This window comes from Sarcophilus harrisii, chromosome 5 (assembly GCF_902635505.1).
Source record: "Sarcophilus harrisii chromosome 5, mSarHar1.11, whole genome shotgun sequence".
Lineage (NCBI taxonomy): Eukaryota > Metazoa > Chordata > Mammalia > Dasyuromorphia > Dasyuridae > Sarcophilus > Sarcophilus harrisii.
In genome coordinates this window covers 177767478-177785632 of record NC_045430.1, presented here as the reverse complement: position 1 = coordinate 177785632, position 18155 = coordinate 177767478, and the positions used below count along the sequence as shown (strand labels likewise).

General features: G+C 35.8%; 1 protein-coding gene across 1 annotated transcript in view; it reads right to left on the bottom strand.

Moving 5' to 3' along the window:
• NRF1 (nuclear respiratory factor 1) overlaps window positions 1-18155 on the bottom strand; it is a 124446-nt gene that overhangs the window by 48631 nt on the left and 57660 nt on the right. The window contains exon 6 of the mRNA XM_031939047.1: window positions 1771-1929. Coding sequence (XP_031794907.1) covers window positions 1771-1929 — 159 coding nt within the window. The remainder of the gene's footprint in view (window positions 1-1770; window positions 1930-18155) is intronic.

Here is an 18155-nt window from a genome sequence, read left to right as displayed (position 1 = left end):
CTATTTATCCAACCAAGCCAAAGCCCACCCCTATGAACTCATCCCTAAAAACTGGAAGGTAAGTATTTAAAACCAAATAAATGCTTTTCCCCTCTAAAAAATCTTGGCCTAAGTTTTTCTGATCTCATGGGAATATTTCCTCCCCCAGTAGATTAAATAAAAATACTTATTTGAAACCCATCTTCTTCAAGTGTCACTCACAACCCTATATGAAGTCTCATTACTGCATATGGGGACTACAAAATATGATTTATTAGCAGTAAATGTTTGATTTGTATACCTATTTTACATAGTTATATAGTCGGATAAATTTCTCGGGCAAAAAGAGATTATGAATTGATAAAATTTATGATAGATCTTAATTTCTCAGAGGTTTAGTATATTTACCTATAAGATGGGTATAACACTTGGACTGCCTTATTCTTAAATTTATCGTGAAGAAAGATCTTTATAAACCTTAATGAGGTTTCTTAGTTATCACTATCATTATTACTATTGTAATTTTAGGAAAATAATTTCTTACATTTTTTAGAAAACTTGTTAATTATTTCTTAAATCCAGTTTAATTAGAAGCTGTTTGATCCAGAATGTCACTTTGACTCAGTGACTCTTTAAGAATGCCAGATATAAGTTGGAGGAATTTTGGGTTCCCCCGGTCCTGGATCCACCTAAGCTTGTGTTTTGAATTCTTGTCATGTCATGGGGGGGCGGGCAGGGATCAAAGTCTTCCACAAAGAGATACTCGTTGAGTAGTACGGTATCAAAGAGTAGAGTTAGAAGATCCAGGTAGATTCTATACCTGGCCTTGCTACATACAATAGGATCTGCATCATCTGGAACAAGTTACCTCAGTGCTGTGAGCTCACTTTCCTTTATTTGTGAAATGCAACTCAGAGAGCTGTTACAAGGAAAATGCTCTGTGGATGAGTGTGCCTAAGATGTGAGCTGGAAGGGGGATTACAAAGACCATCTAGTCTGAAAGCTTCATTTTATAGTTACAGAAACTGAGGCAGCGAGAAGTTAAACAGCCTGCTAAATTTACCCAGGCAGAAAATATTGAAGGAACGCTGAACCCAGAGCTAGAATTTAGTCTATTGTCCTACACCAACTGCATAATTATCATCATTAAATAATAATATATAGAATGCTCTTTCTAAATTATAAAGTGCTACACACAAATTTAAACCATTATTGTCTCTGTTATTGTTTGTCAAACATCCTGAATATAGATAGTTCTATGGGTATTCAAATAGGCATTCCCAAGAAATTTGTAACCTGAATGAAAATAAATATGTTAAAAAGGGAAACCTTGGCTTAAACTTACCAGCCATTTGCCTCCTCTCTATTTCAATAAATGGAAGATTCTGAGCTAGTGATAGCATGATCAGGCCTACCAATACACTCCCCATAAGTAGTAGAGAAACCATTTATTATTCAACAATAAACAAAGACAATAAGAACTTAGAAAATATCCAAGTCTCTGAAGTGACTTTTACTCCTAGCTTACACAGAGTCTTCCTTCTAAGCATTATATAAGATCAAAACTATTCTCAAGAGGTCTAACAGAGGCAGTATCTTTACCTGAGGTTATACAGCAAGAAAAGGAAATGGGAAAAGTGGTAAGAAACCAATTAGGCTTATTAAAGTAGGTCATTTTGTATTTTATTTGAATTTTATGCTGCTCCACTAAAGAAAGGAGTTGGGAGAAACAAGAGGCAATGTCCATCTCTACAAACGCTACCTTCCTGACATGGCTTAGGGGATACTCACCCTTTGCTTCTGTTCTTCTGTTCGGACATCACTGCGGACATTTGCCCATGGGATGTCCTCTGGCCACCATATTGGTTTACAGCTCTCCTTCCCCCATCCTGGCTTCCCACGGCCTGTGGAGTACTTGAGCATTTCTGGGATGAATGCCCGAAGCTGAGCCTAGAAAAGAGACCCCAATTAGTAGGCATGAAGCTGCTTTATACCAGACTAAATCCCTCCACCTTTGTACTTATAAACCATTGAATCAGAGAGCAATTTAGAAGACCCTGCAAGATCCTGAACAGGACTAATGGGCATCTAACAAGAGACTATCTAGAAAATGTTAATGCTGAAACCATGTTCTAGGGAATATTTCCTGATATTCTTTCTCTATAATAAGAGCATCTGCCTGGAAGGATTTCTCTCTCAAGGTACTCCTGATACTATGACTTATTTTACTCCTAATGTTACCAGCTGATCAAACAACTCATGAGAAAAAGGGCAGAAGAGGGGCAAAACAAAGTCAAAGGAGGAGGACCATTTTCCAGAAACAATAACTAGCTTTCAAAGAACAATTTTGGTTTCAGAAAGTAACAGGCAGAAAGTTAGAAAAAACAAACTAGAAGCAGAAATGTCTAAAAAAAAAAAAAAGTCTTAAAAAAACAAACAAACACATTTTTCTGAGTTCCTGTAAGCCATTAGAAGGAGTCTCATACTCAACATAAATGAAAATGGCATGTTATTACAGCATGGACTCCATTCAGATTTATTTCATGAATGGGAACTGGATCAAAAGATTACAAAACTCAAAGAATCTACAATCTGTTTCTCTACCTCAATCCTTTGCTCTCCAAGGAATCAAAGTTAAAAAGTGTGATTACTTTGTAAAGCATTCACCAAAAATTAGCCTTCTTCCTTAGCTGGATGTTTATATAGAGGTTTCCAAAGACAAGCAGGACACACACTGAGGGAGGCCAAAGGATATACCCTTGGAATTCAAAGCCAACAGAAGCAATGAAACAAAGGAAACATTTTATAGTGTCAGGCCTAAGGATAAAGATTCATCTGTAAAGTGGAAATGGAAATATTCAGGTTCTAGGACCAGACAGGATGCATTCCTACCTATTCTAGTAGTAGAGAATTCCTCTAAAAAAAGAAATAAACCAACACTGATCATAGCCATAACAGCAGCTCCAATTGGCAGTGGAGACCTCTCTTTTCTTCCTAGTTTCTGTGCCGAGCATTGCTTCTTCACCTCTATCAATAAGCCCCCACCTCTACAAGACATATCCTGCCTACAGGATATGACATAACACACTTTTGTATATATTTGGCTCTGTGGCGTCAAGCAGCAGGCTAACAAGACTATATCCATTTGCTAATCCAGGCTATCAACTGGCTTATGAGGTCACTTCTCTGGTTATTTTAAGAAAGAACATCTCAAAGTCATGCCTTTCTTTCACCCTGGACTCTTTGGAGAATGGCCTTTCTTAGTTCAAATTCAGAGAGAAACAAAAGCTTAACTCTGCCTGTATAAAATGGGTTAGGTTCAAGTCTTTCAGAAAAAAAAAAAAGAGAGAGAGAGAGATGTTTTTTGACAGATGTAAAACTAGAGAACATTATTCTCTTTTAAGTCCCTAAAGTAAAGCTCTTTTATTTCTGTATTTAAGAACCTACTTAAGAACACTAAAGGAGCTAAATATCTCCAATAAACTCAACTGAAGATGATAGTCTCAATGAAAACTTACTTTGAAGCATAATGATTTGGTACAGTACACATTCAGGGGCATTTAGATGGCTCAGTGAATGAATACTGGAACCTGGAGTCAGGAAGATGTGAATTCAAATCTAGCCTCAGAAACTTAAAAGCTGTGCGATCCTGGATGGTTCACTTAACCTGTGTTAATGCAGCAAAAAAGGACATGGCAAACCACTGCAGTATCTTTGCCAAGAAAACTCCATGAATAGTATCAGCATTCTATGGTCCACCTACTCATGAAAAGCAGGACATGACTAAATGACTGAACAACAGCAATAACAGTATATTCAAGTTATATTTACTAAGATTAGAAATTTAGTACTTATATACTTCTAGGGCCCTTCTATCTCTTGGCTTTCACTAAATCTTCTTATAATCCCTACTTAATATGAAAGATGTTTACTATGGATATGGCACATAAGAAAATAAAAGGGATTAACTTTAATATGATGACACTGTTTTTTTTAATCAAACATTCCTGCTGACATGGTTTTTATATCACAGATAAGCAACTCCTATTCTAGAGATGGTAATAATAAAAAATACATTTTATGTATCACTTTAAAGTTTACAAAGTGCTTTAAATATATTATTTCTTTTGATACTTACAACAACCCTGCGAGGTAGATGTTATTGTTACACCTGCCTTACAGAAAAAGAAACTCAGGTTAAATGACTTGTCTACATGACTATTAAGTATCTAAGAAGGGATCTTTTCAACTTCACCTTCTGTGATGAACCTCTTTCAATTTAGCTAGGATGGTTCTTGGATAATAGGCATACCAGTCAAATCAGGCAACAGGCACTTATCAGACAATTATTCGATTCAATATATGAAGATACTGAAGAGACAAATAAAAAAGTGCCTCAAGAAATCTACTTACTAATAGGGTATACAACACACTGCAGGATGGAAGCCAGGGAAGTAAACTTTCATGTGGGCACTCGCAGGGATTGTGAGTAGAGTCAGGCCTTTTCAGTCTAGTGCAGGGCTTGAATCTGAAGCATTTTCAGTTTGATGGGGCCTGCCAGAGTTTCTATGTGGCTGGTCTATGCTGATGAACTTATGGGTCACCTCAGTCTAAACATTTTCATCATCTTCACCTGTCCTGGATTTAATTATACACTTGTCTCCAATATTTCCCGTTACACAAGCTCTGCTGGGGTCAGTGTGGTCACCTCACAGTCACATGAAGGTGCCCTCCTCATGCCTTTTATAATGTTAGGCCACTCACTTGGGATGTCCTTCCCTCTTCACATCCAAACAATTCTTTAAGACTCAATTGAAGTAGCCATTCTCCAATTGAAAAATGGTCAAAGGATATGAACAGACAATTCTCAGATGAAGAAATTGAAACTATTTCTAGTCATATGAAAAGATGCTCCAAGTCATTATTAATCAGAGAAATGCAAATTAAGACAACTCTAAGATACCACTACACACCTGTCAGATTGGCTAAGATGACAGGAAAAAATAATGATGATTGTTGGAGGGGATGTGGGAAAACTGGGACATTGATGCATTGTTGGTGGAGTTGTGAACGAATCCAACCATTTTGGAGAGTAGTTTGGAACTATGCTCAAAAAGTTATCAAACTGTGCATAATACCCTTTGATCCAGCAGTGTTACTACTGGGATTATATCCCAAAGAGATTATAAAGAAGGGAAAGGGACCGGTATGTGCACGAATGTTTGTGGCAGCCCTTTTTGTAGTGGCTAAAAACTGGAAACTGAATGGATGTCCATCAGTTGGAGAATGGCTGAATAAATTGTGGTATATGAAAAATTATGGAATATTACTGTTCTGTAAGAAATGACCAACAGGATGATTTCAGAAAGGCCTGGAGAGACTTACACGAACTGATGCTGAGTGAAATGAGCAGGACCAGGAGATCATTATATACTTCAACAACAATACTATATGATGACCAGTTCTGATGGACCAGGCCATCCTCAGCAACGAGATCAACCAAATCATTTCTAATGGAGCAGTAATGAACTGAACTAGCTATGCCCAGAAAAAGAACTCTGGGAGATGACTAAAAACCATTACATTGAATTCCCAATCCCTATATTTATGCACACCTGCATTTTTTATTTCCTTCACAAGCTAATTGTACAATATTTCAGAGTCTGATTCTTTTTGTACAGCAAAATAACGTTTTGGTCATGTATACTTATTGTGTATCTAAGTTATATTTTAATATATTTAACATCTACATCCTGCCATCTAGGGGAGGGGGTAGGGGGGTAAGAGGTGAAAAATTGGAACAAGAGGTTTGGCAATTGTTAATGCTGTAAAGTTACCCATGTATATATCCTGTAAATAAAAGGCTATTAAATTAAAAAAAAAAAAAAAAAAAAAAGACTCAATTGAAGTTCACAGAATCTTTCTTGACTATCCTAGTCCTTACTAATGAACCTCATGTCTAATCTCTTAGAGCATCCAGTCTGTGACCACACAATGGAACATTTAATCACAGACTATTGTGTACTCTTCTTTAACAAGTTTAAACATAGTACTCCTACTTTCCCAAATGGAGTGAGAGCCCCTCATCTCATTGAAGAGAGAGGCGATGAATAAACAATGTAATTTTTCCTATAGGAAAAAAAAAGTCATGTATAGAGAGAAAAATGTAAAGAACCAGTCAGTCAGAAATCTATCCAAAAGAGTTTCTCCTCCATGATATTTGAATAATTGTGGAGAAAATAAGTATCATAAGACTAGAGAAGATTTCTAAAAATGAAAAAAGGTAGGGTAGATTCATTGGACTATTTATTACAGATTATAGTTTCAATTCTTAGGAAAACTTTAGTACAGATTATTGCACATATGTTTGTGAGCATCTAGAAAGAGAAGGACAATGGGAAGACAAGAACAAAGAATCAAATGACCCACACTCCCAAGAAGCTTACATTCTAATGGGGAAGACAAGAAGCCCATATAGAAATACTGACAGAATAAAATACAGATATATTCAACATTATTAAATACAAAGTACTTTGAGAGGAAGAGAGCTGGCATTTGGGGAATAAGGAAAGGTTTCATGTAGATGAAGTATGAGCTTGATCTTTTTTTTTTTTTTTTAAATAATAGCTTTTTAGTACCAAAATACATGCAAAAGGTTTTCAATATTCACCCTTGAAAAACCTTGTGTTCCAAAATTTTCTCCCTCCCTTTATCCTTTCCCCTCCCCTAGACAGCAAGTAATCCAATATATGTTAAACATGTACAGTTCTTCTATACATATTTCCACATTTATCATGCTGCACAAGAAAAATCAGATCAAAAAGGGAAAAAATGAGAAAGAAAAAAAAAGTAATCAAACAATAAAAAAGGTAAAAAAAAAAAAAAAAAAACTATGTTGTGATCACAATCAGTCCCACAATCTTCTCTCTCAGTGCAAATAGCTCTTTCCATCACAAGACCATTGAAACTGGCCTAAATCACCTTGCTATTGAAAAGAGCCACGTCCATCACAACTGATAATCACATAATCTTGCTGTTGCAGCGATCCAGTTCTACTTACTTCACTTAGCATCAATTTAATTAAGTCTCTCCAGACCTTTCTGAAATCATGGGCATCCACTCAGTTTCCCGTTTCTTACCATAAATATTTTTGCACATGGAGGTCTCTTTCCCTCTTTTATGATCTCTTTGGGACACAAACCCAGTGGAGACATTTGAGCTTGATCTTAAAAGGAAAAAAGAACTCTGTGAGATGGAGTGCATTCCAGATAGCAATGGAGCACCCCTGGATTTTACTGAGAGAGAAAGAGAAAAGGAGAGAGACATAGAGTAAGAGACAGACAAGAGAGAATCATAGTTGGACTCATTCCTTAGAAAAATCACTTTGGCAGCTAAAAGGAGAATATGCTGTAATAGGAAAAGATTTGTGGCAGGTAAACCAATAATCCAGGTATGAGGAGATGAGAACATGCTCTAGGGTGTGGGCAACGTCAAGAGAGATGGGGATACATCTGCAAAACAGGAATTGCCAACTGAATTGATAGGAGCAGGGGAGTAACATGGTTTTTGGAAAAAATGTTTTGGCCACGATATTTAGGGATGGAATGAGAAACTTGAGGCAGGGGACTCAATCAGGAGATTGCAAAAATACAGCTAAGAGGTGATTAGGTGACAGGAGACTAATGCTCAGGGAGAGAATAGGATAGATATTTAGATCTAGGAATTATTTATATAGAAATGATATTTAACCCCATAGGAGCTGTTAAAGAGTATCAAGAAAGGGAGCCCAAGACAGACTGCTGGGGAATACCCACAGTTAGGGGACATGATATGGATATTGACCTGCCAAAGGAGATAGAGGGAAAAAGATTAGAGAAAAAAGACACATCAGGAGAGAATAGTGTTCCTAATCCAGGAAGGAGACAGCATCCAACAGGAAAAAGTGGCTAACAGTGTCAAATACAGTCAACATGTTGAGAAGGATGAAGACTGAGAAAAGACTCTAAGGTTTGGAATTAGATCATTGGTAACTTTGGAAAGAATAGTTTCATTTGCATGATGAGATTGGGAGCCACAATGAAACATAGTGAGGAGGCTGAAAAGAAGGAGCAAATATTGACAAGTTGTTTTTAAAGAAGTTTGGCTGAAAAAAGGAGGAAAGGCATAGAATGACTGCTTGAGGGGATGGTAGGATCTAGTGAAGATCTTTTAAAGGAGGGGAATGGGGAGACTTAGGCATGTTTGAAGACAAAAGGAAAGGAGCCAACAAACAAAAATAAGTTGAAAATTGAAGGGGATACTGGTGTGACGGAGGCTGCAATCTTACTTTCCTAGTAACGATTGGTGCAAATAGTTGATGCTATGTAAATATTCATATGTAAACGTGCTTGAACATTTTCAGAAATGAGAGAAGTATAACATTTTATTAGAAACAAGAGAATTAAAAATAAAGGATATTAAGATTTTAGAGATGGAAAGACTTTAGAGATAATCTAGAGTAATTTATAAACAATAAATCCCTTCTACAAATGGTCTTCTGCCCTAGAGTTAATAGATGGAAAGGAACTTCTGAGATGACCCTACATTCAGGCAAACAAGATTTAATTTCCGTATTTTAAAGATAAAGTGACTAAATCCCCAAGACATCTGAGGGAGACCACTCTCCTAGCTGTATAACCTAGGTAGTTCAAAAGCTTGTTAATAACTAACAAAGTTTGGGTCATGATTTACAGATGGTAAAACTGAAAGGGGATGAATTAGGTCTCTCAAAGTTCTTTCTAGCTCTAAAAATCCATGTATTAAATGCTTGGGTGGGGAGTGAGAAGAGGAGGGGGCCAGAAATACTAGATTAACATCAGTTAAAATGCATAAAAAAAAAAAAAACCAGAAAGGCTAATAAAACTACTTAAATGAAGTCCCACAACAAATTAGGAAAAGAACAATATGTAAGCTCAAATTTATAATAACCAAAGGGACCCTAAAATTTTTCTGCAAGCCAACAACAAATTGCAGAAAACTGTCCTGCTTACTAAAAGAACTTAAAAGTTTTTTCTGTTGCAAAGCTTCATTTGATAAGGGTATCAGGAATGAAGGAATGAATGGTCCAACCATGTCACCTCCTATTCAAACTTCAATAGCTCTCTATTGCCTACAGTATCAAATACTGAGTCCTCTATATTCCCTTCAAAAATCACCCACCCAGTTGTGAACGAATCCAGCCATTCTGGAGAGCAATCTGGAACGATGCTCAAAATATTATCAAACTGTGCATACCCTCTGATACAGCAGTGTTTCTACTGGGCTTGTATCCCATAAAGAGATCTTAAAGGAGGAAAAGGGACCCACATGTGCAAAATGTTTGTGATGTCCCCGTTTCCTCAACTATAAAATGGAAATACTAAAGGCACTCACATATAAGAGAGCTCTTATGAGAATCAAAGTGCTTAGCACATGCCTGGTACGTAGTGGGCTCTTAATAAATGTTTACTTTCTGACTGAAAAGATGGAAAAAGCAATCACTGATTAAGTGCTTATTACATATTAAGCGCCATGTACCAAATTTTGACAACACAAACAGCTCCTGGTCTCAGGAGCTCATATTCTAAGAGGGAAGATAGAGCATATGGAAGTTTTCAGTTCTAGGTCAGATAGAAAGGTCCCATGACACTTAAGGCACAGCAGCAAATTGTTCTTATCTGCTCATTCCACCAAGGAAAGTCTATATATATATATATATATCCTCCTGCCTTACTATAGGGTTTGAGTCCCCTTGGTTACCCACACCTTGGTGAAGCCCTTCTGCCAAGACAGTGTACCAGTGCATGGCCGGTAGGGACTAGTTGCATGCAGCCTGGCAGAGCACTTCCCACTCATCTCGCTCTGATCAGTCACCCTCCGACCCTCTGTGATTCCATTCTAACACAGTGATGTCATTTTGGTTTTTTGGATAAGGAAGGACAACAACCAACCAACAGCAGCAAAGCAGAGAGTAACAAAGCTTTTCTAATGTTATTTCCAGGGATAAAATCCTATTAATTTCTGATGCTGAACCATTTGACAGTATCAAGGACAAGGACAAGGACAAGAACTCTTTTTAGAACAAAGTTTATAAAGATATAAAAGTAATATTTACATTCATAAGGGCATACTTACATCACACTATTCCTATAAATTCATTGGATTTTACCCATTTTTACACAGGGCACAAATCAAAAGCACTATACTCCCTTAATAAATAATGAAAGTAAAGAAAAACTGACTGCCAAGGAGTGAAAGAGTTAAATGGCTCTTTCCCTGGATTCTATATTGTACTTCTCATTACCAGATTGATTAATTACTGGTCCTAGAGAGTTTCAAAGGCACAGGCTACTCAAAGAACTTGTTAAGATGGGTTTGTATTTAATCCACTGGGGAGACAATCAACAGCAACAGCAAAGTTAAAGCTTAAGCACAAAAACTTTCTTTAATTGGCATTTTAAGGGTCTAGAGCAGGTTTATAGGGCCTATAGGTTTGCCTTAGGCAAACCAGCATAAGGGATAGATGAGACAGGAGCCGCAGAAATTTAGCCTTGATAATCCCATCCCAAATTATTAGATAGCAGATTTCTAAAAAATGTTCCACTTAATGCAGATTGGGCAGAGAACAAAACATCAGATGCATTTGTGTTGGAGAGATCAGAGTATTAAAAGTCAAGATAATGAAGATGTAAAAGATTTTAAGAGAAAGATTTCTTAAAGCTTTAGTTACGTTCAAGGTTAAGTGACAACTCAAAACATAATAGGAGGAAATTATTTTATCCCTTGAGTTTTTATTTCTGCCTCTTTATATCAACTCTGCAAGCAGCACATAGGCTCAGGAGGCTTAAGGGTCCTCATCTATTCTCAAGTGGCAAGAAAAGGTCTTTCAAAGGAAACCATTTACCTTCATAGCTTCTACTAAAGGTATGAATCATTCAGAGAGCAAATGAACTCTGCCCAGGGCTAAAATGAAGTTGGCTGCCTCTCCCAAGTATGGAAGGAAGAAGGAGTAAGTTGAACAAAGGGGGAAGAATGAAATAGCAAATAGAATTCAGATGATGGTTTGTGTGTGTGTGTCACATTTTTATTATACTCTATCCCACATTTTCTATGGTACTATTTTCCTCAACTTACATAGATAGATGACTATCTTAAAACCTTGGGAGTGAGAAAAATGTTTCTATACCCTCTCACTTAATCTCTGCCCCCATTTTCTTCTCTTTTATCTAAAGGAAAATCATCTCAATAAGGTCAGTCCTTCTAACCTACAATATATAGTCACTTTTTTTTTTTTTAAAGGGAAAAGAGTGGGGTACTATACATCAACTTAATTTTCACTAGTTTCTTCCTTTTAGGATAAAGACATACCTAGTTCATACTAATTCTCAAGATATTCTTTTACACTCTTGAGCTACTATTCCATATTTCTCCTTTCTTTCACAGCCAAGTTAAATTCATTTAAACCTAAGTGACATTTATTGAGTGTCTGCCATGTCTCAGGCACTCCACTTCTAGGATAAAAAGAGAAAAATCTTGTGTTCTCAAGAATCACTGAACTTATATCCTATCTGTGAAATTCTTGGCAACCAATGCAATTCTGACCTTGTCTCCTGCCCCTCTCAGACCTAATAATTACATCACTACCACTAATAATTATGCTGATCACTCTTAGTTTTCTTTGCTATCTCATTACTCATATCATGCTTCCAGTAGCTGGAAACTCTGCACTAGGCCTTTCTCTATTCTCTCTGTATAACCTCTTCCTAGGTACCTTATTAGTTCCCACAGGTTTAATCATCTCATCTGTTCAGGTGATTTCCAAATGTATATGTCCAACTTTGGGTCTCTCCTGACATCTACAACTGTCTGTCTATTAAATACTTAAAACTCAACATGTCTAAAACTGAACTCATTCCCACCGCCCTCCCCCACACATTCTTCTCTTTTCAATCATCCAGGTTTGCAACTTCAGGGCCAACCAAGGGGAACCTTCACTTTCCTTAACTCCAATTAGATCAATTCTACTTCTACAACATCTCAAATCTGTCCCCTTTTCTCTACTTTCATTGCTACCACTCCAATTTTGATTTTTATCCTCTTCTCTTTGGACTACTGTAAGAGTTTCCCAATTAGTATCGCAACCATAAGTCTTTGCCTCTCCCCCCAATCCATCCTCCACACAGCTGGCAAGAGAGATTTTTTCTAAAGATCATATTACTTCCCTGCTTAGAAAACCAGTGGGTCTTCTATTGCCTCCTGGATCAAATATGAGCACTTTAGTTTAGCTTTTAAAGTCCTTCAAAATATGCTCCAAGCTACCTTTGCAAACTTGTTATATAATCCACATCTCCCAGTCTTTGTGGCCCAGCTGAACATGCCTTTTAGCTATCCTATAAGTGACACTCCACGCCTTTTCAATGACTACTCCCTATGTGTGTAATGATGTCCCATCTCACTTGTGTCTGAAAATCTCTTTTCCCTCAAAATTCCACTTAAGCACTATTTTCTGCATGAGACCTTTTCTGATCTAGTTGCTAATGCGCTCCCAATTGTACCTTGTATCTATTTTGGATGTACTTATTTATGTAAATGCATCCTTTTTTCCCTCTATATGCTATTTATCTAATAATCTATTGTCTTAAAATGCACTTGCCAGTGTTATGTATATAATTAAAATATTATCAATTTCTATTTAAGCAAACATAATGTTTTTATTCTTCTGTCTACTTCTTTTCAACTATCAGCACTGTATGAATTAGGAATGAATATTTATTTGCTGAATTCATTTTAGATAGCCTAGATGGTTACTGACTTGTCATACTTCACTAGTTATAACTTTTTTTATTAAAGAATGGAATATCATTAAAAAATCACAACGTCCTTATATGTTTCAATAGTTTAAGACTTTCATTGGCAAAAACAAGTATAGGATATTCTAAGTATTATTATTACTAATTAATTATTATTAAGTATAGTATTGCTTGAGGTTGAAAAGATTATATAGGATGATTGGAACCATGTTTGGCAGTCCCTCTGAAGACTTTTTAGTTACCACAAAGAAAAAGGTTTGAAAGCTGTCACAGCATGAGATTCTTTCACTTATGATAATACATTCCAATGAAGTTTTGCATATCAAATGTGAAGACATGGTCCTATCCTATATTTAGTACAAAGTAAGATTTAATTTCAGCTCAAAAACTTTGGAATGTAGAGTTACAAGTTTGTCTCAAAGCCTCCCTCACCCTCCTTTCCATGTATTTAACCAATACTATCTCTGGTAATTTGCTTAGTTGAAGAAACTATCTTCTGTACAATTTGAGACCACACCATAGACACAGTGGCTTATTCCAAATTTGGAGTTGCTGACCACCACTAACTTGTTCCTTTCAATGTGTTAAGTGTATATTACATATTCAAACTAAACAAACTTTGGTCTAAATTTCACTTTCCTCTACATAAAGGGCATGTGACAGTTTTAATCACACTATACCAGCGCTGATAGATAAAATGGGATTGCAGTCAAGAAAGTGAAATGAGAGGAAGCGTTTTTGCCTATTTTCTCAGCACATCTTTTCTACAAGTTAGGAAATGTATCATATCAAATTCTAATTGGGAAAGGTAAGAAAAAGTCCAAATGAGTATTCCTTCCTTCCTTTCTTTGTTTTTTTCTTCTAGCCTCCCTTAAACACAAGACTGCTTAAAGAAACAAGAGAAGTCTGAAGATGCTAGACAAAGGGTGGGTCAGGTGCCCAGACACATGGTGGTTGCAGTAAAAATCATTCTAGAACCCGGGGATGGAAAGTGGGATAAAACAAGAGTCCCAGTGAAGAAAGCACAAGAGCAGGGTGCAAGAATATGTGCCATTACCCAGTTCTGAGTCACAGATTCAGGGCCAAGAGAAGCAGCTGCAAGTGAGAGCAGACTCTAGATGAGTCTGTAGAAACTCAACATATCCAAACCTAAAGTCAGAAAAACAGAGGTGAGACTAAGAACACAGATCTATTCCTGGATCTTCCCACTATGGAAGTATATGAAAACTTGTAGGTCAGTCAGAAACTAAACTACAAAAGCAGCAGAACAATATAAAAAGACAAAAGTTTGGGCTGGACATTTCCCACAGAAGGGAGTAGAGTCCATGAAATCTGAAAAGTAAGGGGAAGAATGAATAAACAAAAAAAGAATCTGACCACAAAGAGCAAGTTACCACGGAGATAGGGAAATGCAAGACACAAAAAGAGAAGACAATGACTTGAAAATATTACAAGCAAAGCCTCAAATAAAAATGTAAAATTGGACACAAGTTCAATTAGAATTCCTAGAAGAGTCAGAGCTGTTTGTGGTAAATTTTTTTAATAAAGGAAAAAATATTGATATTTTAAGAATTGAGGCAGAGAGGGAAAAAAAGAGCTATAGAAGAAAGATAAAAAGGGAATTAACAACTTGCTAAAAGAAGTACAAAATCTTACAGAAGAAAATAATTCTGAAAATTGGAATTGTCAAGTAGAAGCTAATGACTCAACTAAACATCAAAAAATTAAAAATAGGGATAGCTAGGTGGCGCAGTGGATAGAGCACCAGCCCTGAAGTCAGGAGGATCTGAGTTCAAATATAACCTCAGACACTTAACACTTCCTAGCTGTGTGACCCTGGGCAAGTTATTTAATCCCAATTGCCTCAGGGAAAAAAAAAAAAAAGAAAAAAGAAAAAAGAAAAGAAAGAAAGAAATTAAAAATAATAAAGTCAAGACTGAAGGAAAATTAAAACAGGAGAAAAGGTGAAAAATTTCATAGAAAAAATGATCAACTTAGAAACAGACTAAGAAACAAAAAGATACTCATTACTTAAAATGAAAGGCTAGAGCAGAATTCATATAGCTGAAGTAAAAAAAGGTAAGAGTAGTGATCAAGATCTCAGACAAAACAAAAGCAAAATTAGACCTAATTAAAAGAAATAAACAAAGAAAATATAATTTCCTGTAGTTACTATAGATTGAATAAATATCAATGCTGAATGTACATGCACCAAATGGCATAGCATTTAAACTCTTAAAGGAATAGTTAAATGAATCACAAGAAGAAAAATACAGCAAAACTATAATAGTGGCAGATCTCTATTTGTCCCTTCTAAAACTCAGATAAATCTAACCATAAAATAAACAATAAGTTTAAGGAGATGAATAGAATTTTAGATAGATGCAATGGATACTGCTAAGGAGAGAGATGATCTCCATAAATATACAGGTATATATATCTATACTTTTATTTTTCCAAAAAGCCCTATTCTGACTAGCCATTTTAAGGTTTGCAGTTTCACAGATTTTTACATGCTATGTTAGTAAAGTATGTACTGTCAGACTCTATTGCACAGCAAGGGCTTCAAAAGTGCAGGTTAGTTAAGTATGAAGAAGTTCATGGCCAGTACGTTGAACAGTATATCAATGTGACATCATGAAACAAAGAAAAATACACAAAAAATCCTCAGTTTGATAAATTATCATATAAGTTTCCACAGTGACTAGCAGAGATGGGTTTTTCCACATTTAACTAGAATGGTCTTCAGGTAACAGAATTAGTCACTCAATGGAAGTATAATTTGTTTGTGTTAAGTATATATATATGTGTGTGTGTGTGTGTGTATATATTTGGGTCATGAATCCAAATGGAGGTAATTGTAAAGTTTGAGATGTTATCTCAAATTAATTTATGCCAGACTGTTTTTGGAAGTTTTGTCAGTAAATCTTTATCCTAATAGTTGGAGTCCTTGGGTTTATTGAATATTATGTTATTATATTTAGTTTTTTCTAGGTTTTGTGTGGCTAATCTGTTCCACTAATTTTTCTGTTTTGTAACTAGTACTAAATTTAATTTTGACAACTACTACTTTGTAGTATAATATGTCTGATTTGCTAAGCCCTCTTCCTAGAAGTGATATAATTTTAATAGTTTGAGAAATTCTTTTTTTATTACATTTTTTTCAGTGAAGAAGTATTTGTTGTGTTCCTCCCACATTCTTTCCTTCTCTCACTGAGAAAGAAAGGAAAAAACAAAAAAACAACAAACTACTTTTGTAGCCAATATCCATGGTAAAGTAAAACAAATTCCCATATTGGCCACAACCAAAAAATATGTCCTCCATTCTGCATCTTAAGTCCATTAGGTTTCTGTTAGGAAGTATATAGCATTCTTCATTATTGGTTCTCTGGAATCACAACTGATCACTGAGTTGATCAGAATTCTTAAATTCTTTCAAAGTTGTTGTCACTGAATAAATTGTTCTACTGAGTCTACTCACTTTACTTTACATTGATTCATATAAGTTTTCCCAGGTTTCTCTGAAACAGCTCTTTTGTATTTTTATGGTAAAATATATTTCATTATATTCATAGTCATTCTCCACTTCATGAGTACTTCCTTACTTTCCAGTTTTTTGCCATCACAAAAAGAGCTACTATAAATATTTTTGTGCATATCAGTCCTTTCTGAAAGACTGATTTGGAAGATATCTTGAAAAGAAAAAGAAGATAACAAATGTTTAAGAAATATATTGAATCTTATTATTAAACAACAGGAAGATGACTGAGAAAATAAAACCTGGCATTTATATAGTGATATAAAGTTTGCAAAACACTATAAATACATGAGCTTAATATTGTTTGTACTATAGATATTGTCATTCCCATTTTACAAATGAGGATGACAAAATCTATAGTACTAACATAATTTTAACAAATGAGGAAGCTGAGGTTCAAAAGGTCTAATGACTTGTCCATGGTCACACAGTCATTAAATGTTAAAAGTATAATTCAAAACCAGGTCTTCCCAAATCTAAGTCCAATACATTAACAATTACGCCACCTAAATGTCTTCTTTCTCATACCACATTGTTTTATATGCCTTCTTTCCTATCTCGATGAAATCCTTACAAGAAGTATCTACACATAAATCAAGGGCATCACTGCTGACAGTATAAGAAGGGAATACAAAGGCTTTCACAAATGAAATTCCTGATCTTTACAGTCATACAATTTAGACTAAATTCCATGAAAATTATAGAGAACACAAAATTTCACTGTATTTATTGTTTCATTGAGGCCCCTGAAGGCAGGTACTATTTCACTTCTGTATTTGTGCCTGCAGTGCCTAATATTACACAGCACATAAAATGTGCTCAATAAATGATTTGCAAAGCAATGTCCAAAGATAATTCCAGAGAATTGATAATCAACAGGCTACAGACTTCCTGACAAAGATACGGACACAGGGTGAAGAATGAACAAATTTTTTGGGGGGGATATCTATTTTATTTTTCTAACTTAGATTGCTGAGAGCCTAGGAAGACAGACTCATTAATTTAAGAAAAATGGAAAACAAAAAAAGGAAGTTGATTGATGACTTGAAAAGGAAAAAAAGAAAAAAACATTTGGTTGGCTAACTCAAAATGCTGCCATATCTTTCCATTGACAACGAATGGCTACAAGTCACAAAATGTTAGTTTTTCCAAAAGTACAGTTGCTAGTTAATCAAAAGACAAGGAAGAAGTAATCTGTGAGCATGTATTAGGCTGCAACATATTACCAACAAAGGAGTGCCTAAGATGGAAATACAGATTATCATCAGACAGCTAATATAGCCATTTAAAGTCTGCTAAGTGCTTTACAGATATTATCTCATTTTATATTCCCAATACTCCTCTTGGATAGATGATATTATCCCAGTTTACAGATGAGGATACTGAGGCTGAGAGAGAGAGAGACTTGCTGGGATCACGAAGCTCCTCAGTGCCCGGGTCATTCTAACTCCAAGTCTAGCACTCTCTGTTCATGATGCCATTCACACCTGAGAAAGAAAATGGGTTGCTCATGGAGGGTTAAAACAGACAGCCCAATGTCCCTCTAGGGAAGATAATATGGCAAGAACTCCAGGAAGTTGGACAGGAACTGGATTTTTGAGAGAATATGACCCCGTCACAGAAGATGAAGGCCTAGAGGGACTATCCAAGTCAGTAAGGTCATAATCCCCACCTTTTCACTTCTACCTGCATATTTATGCAAATATATTTTCTTATGCTGTTGAAACTTTAGTTCCTAAGAGACCTCTAAAGAAGGAGAGCAATTAAATGATTATTTTCACGGTTTCCTGTTTAAAAAACTAAATAAATCC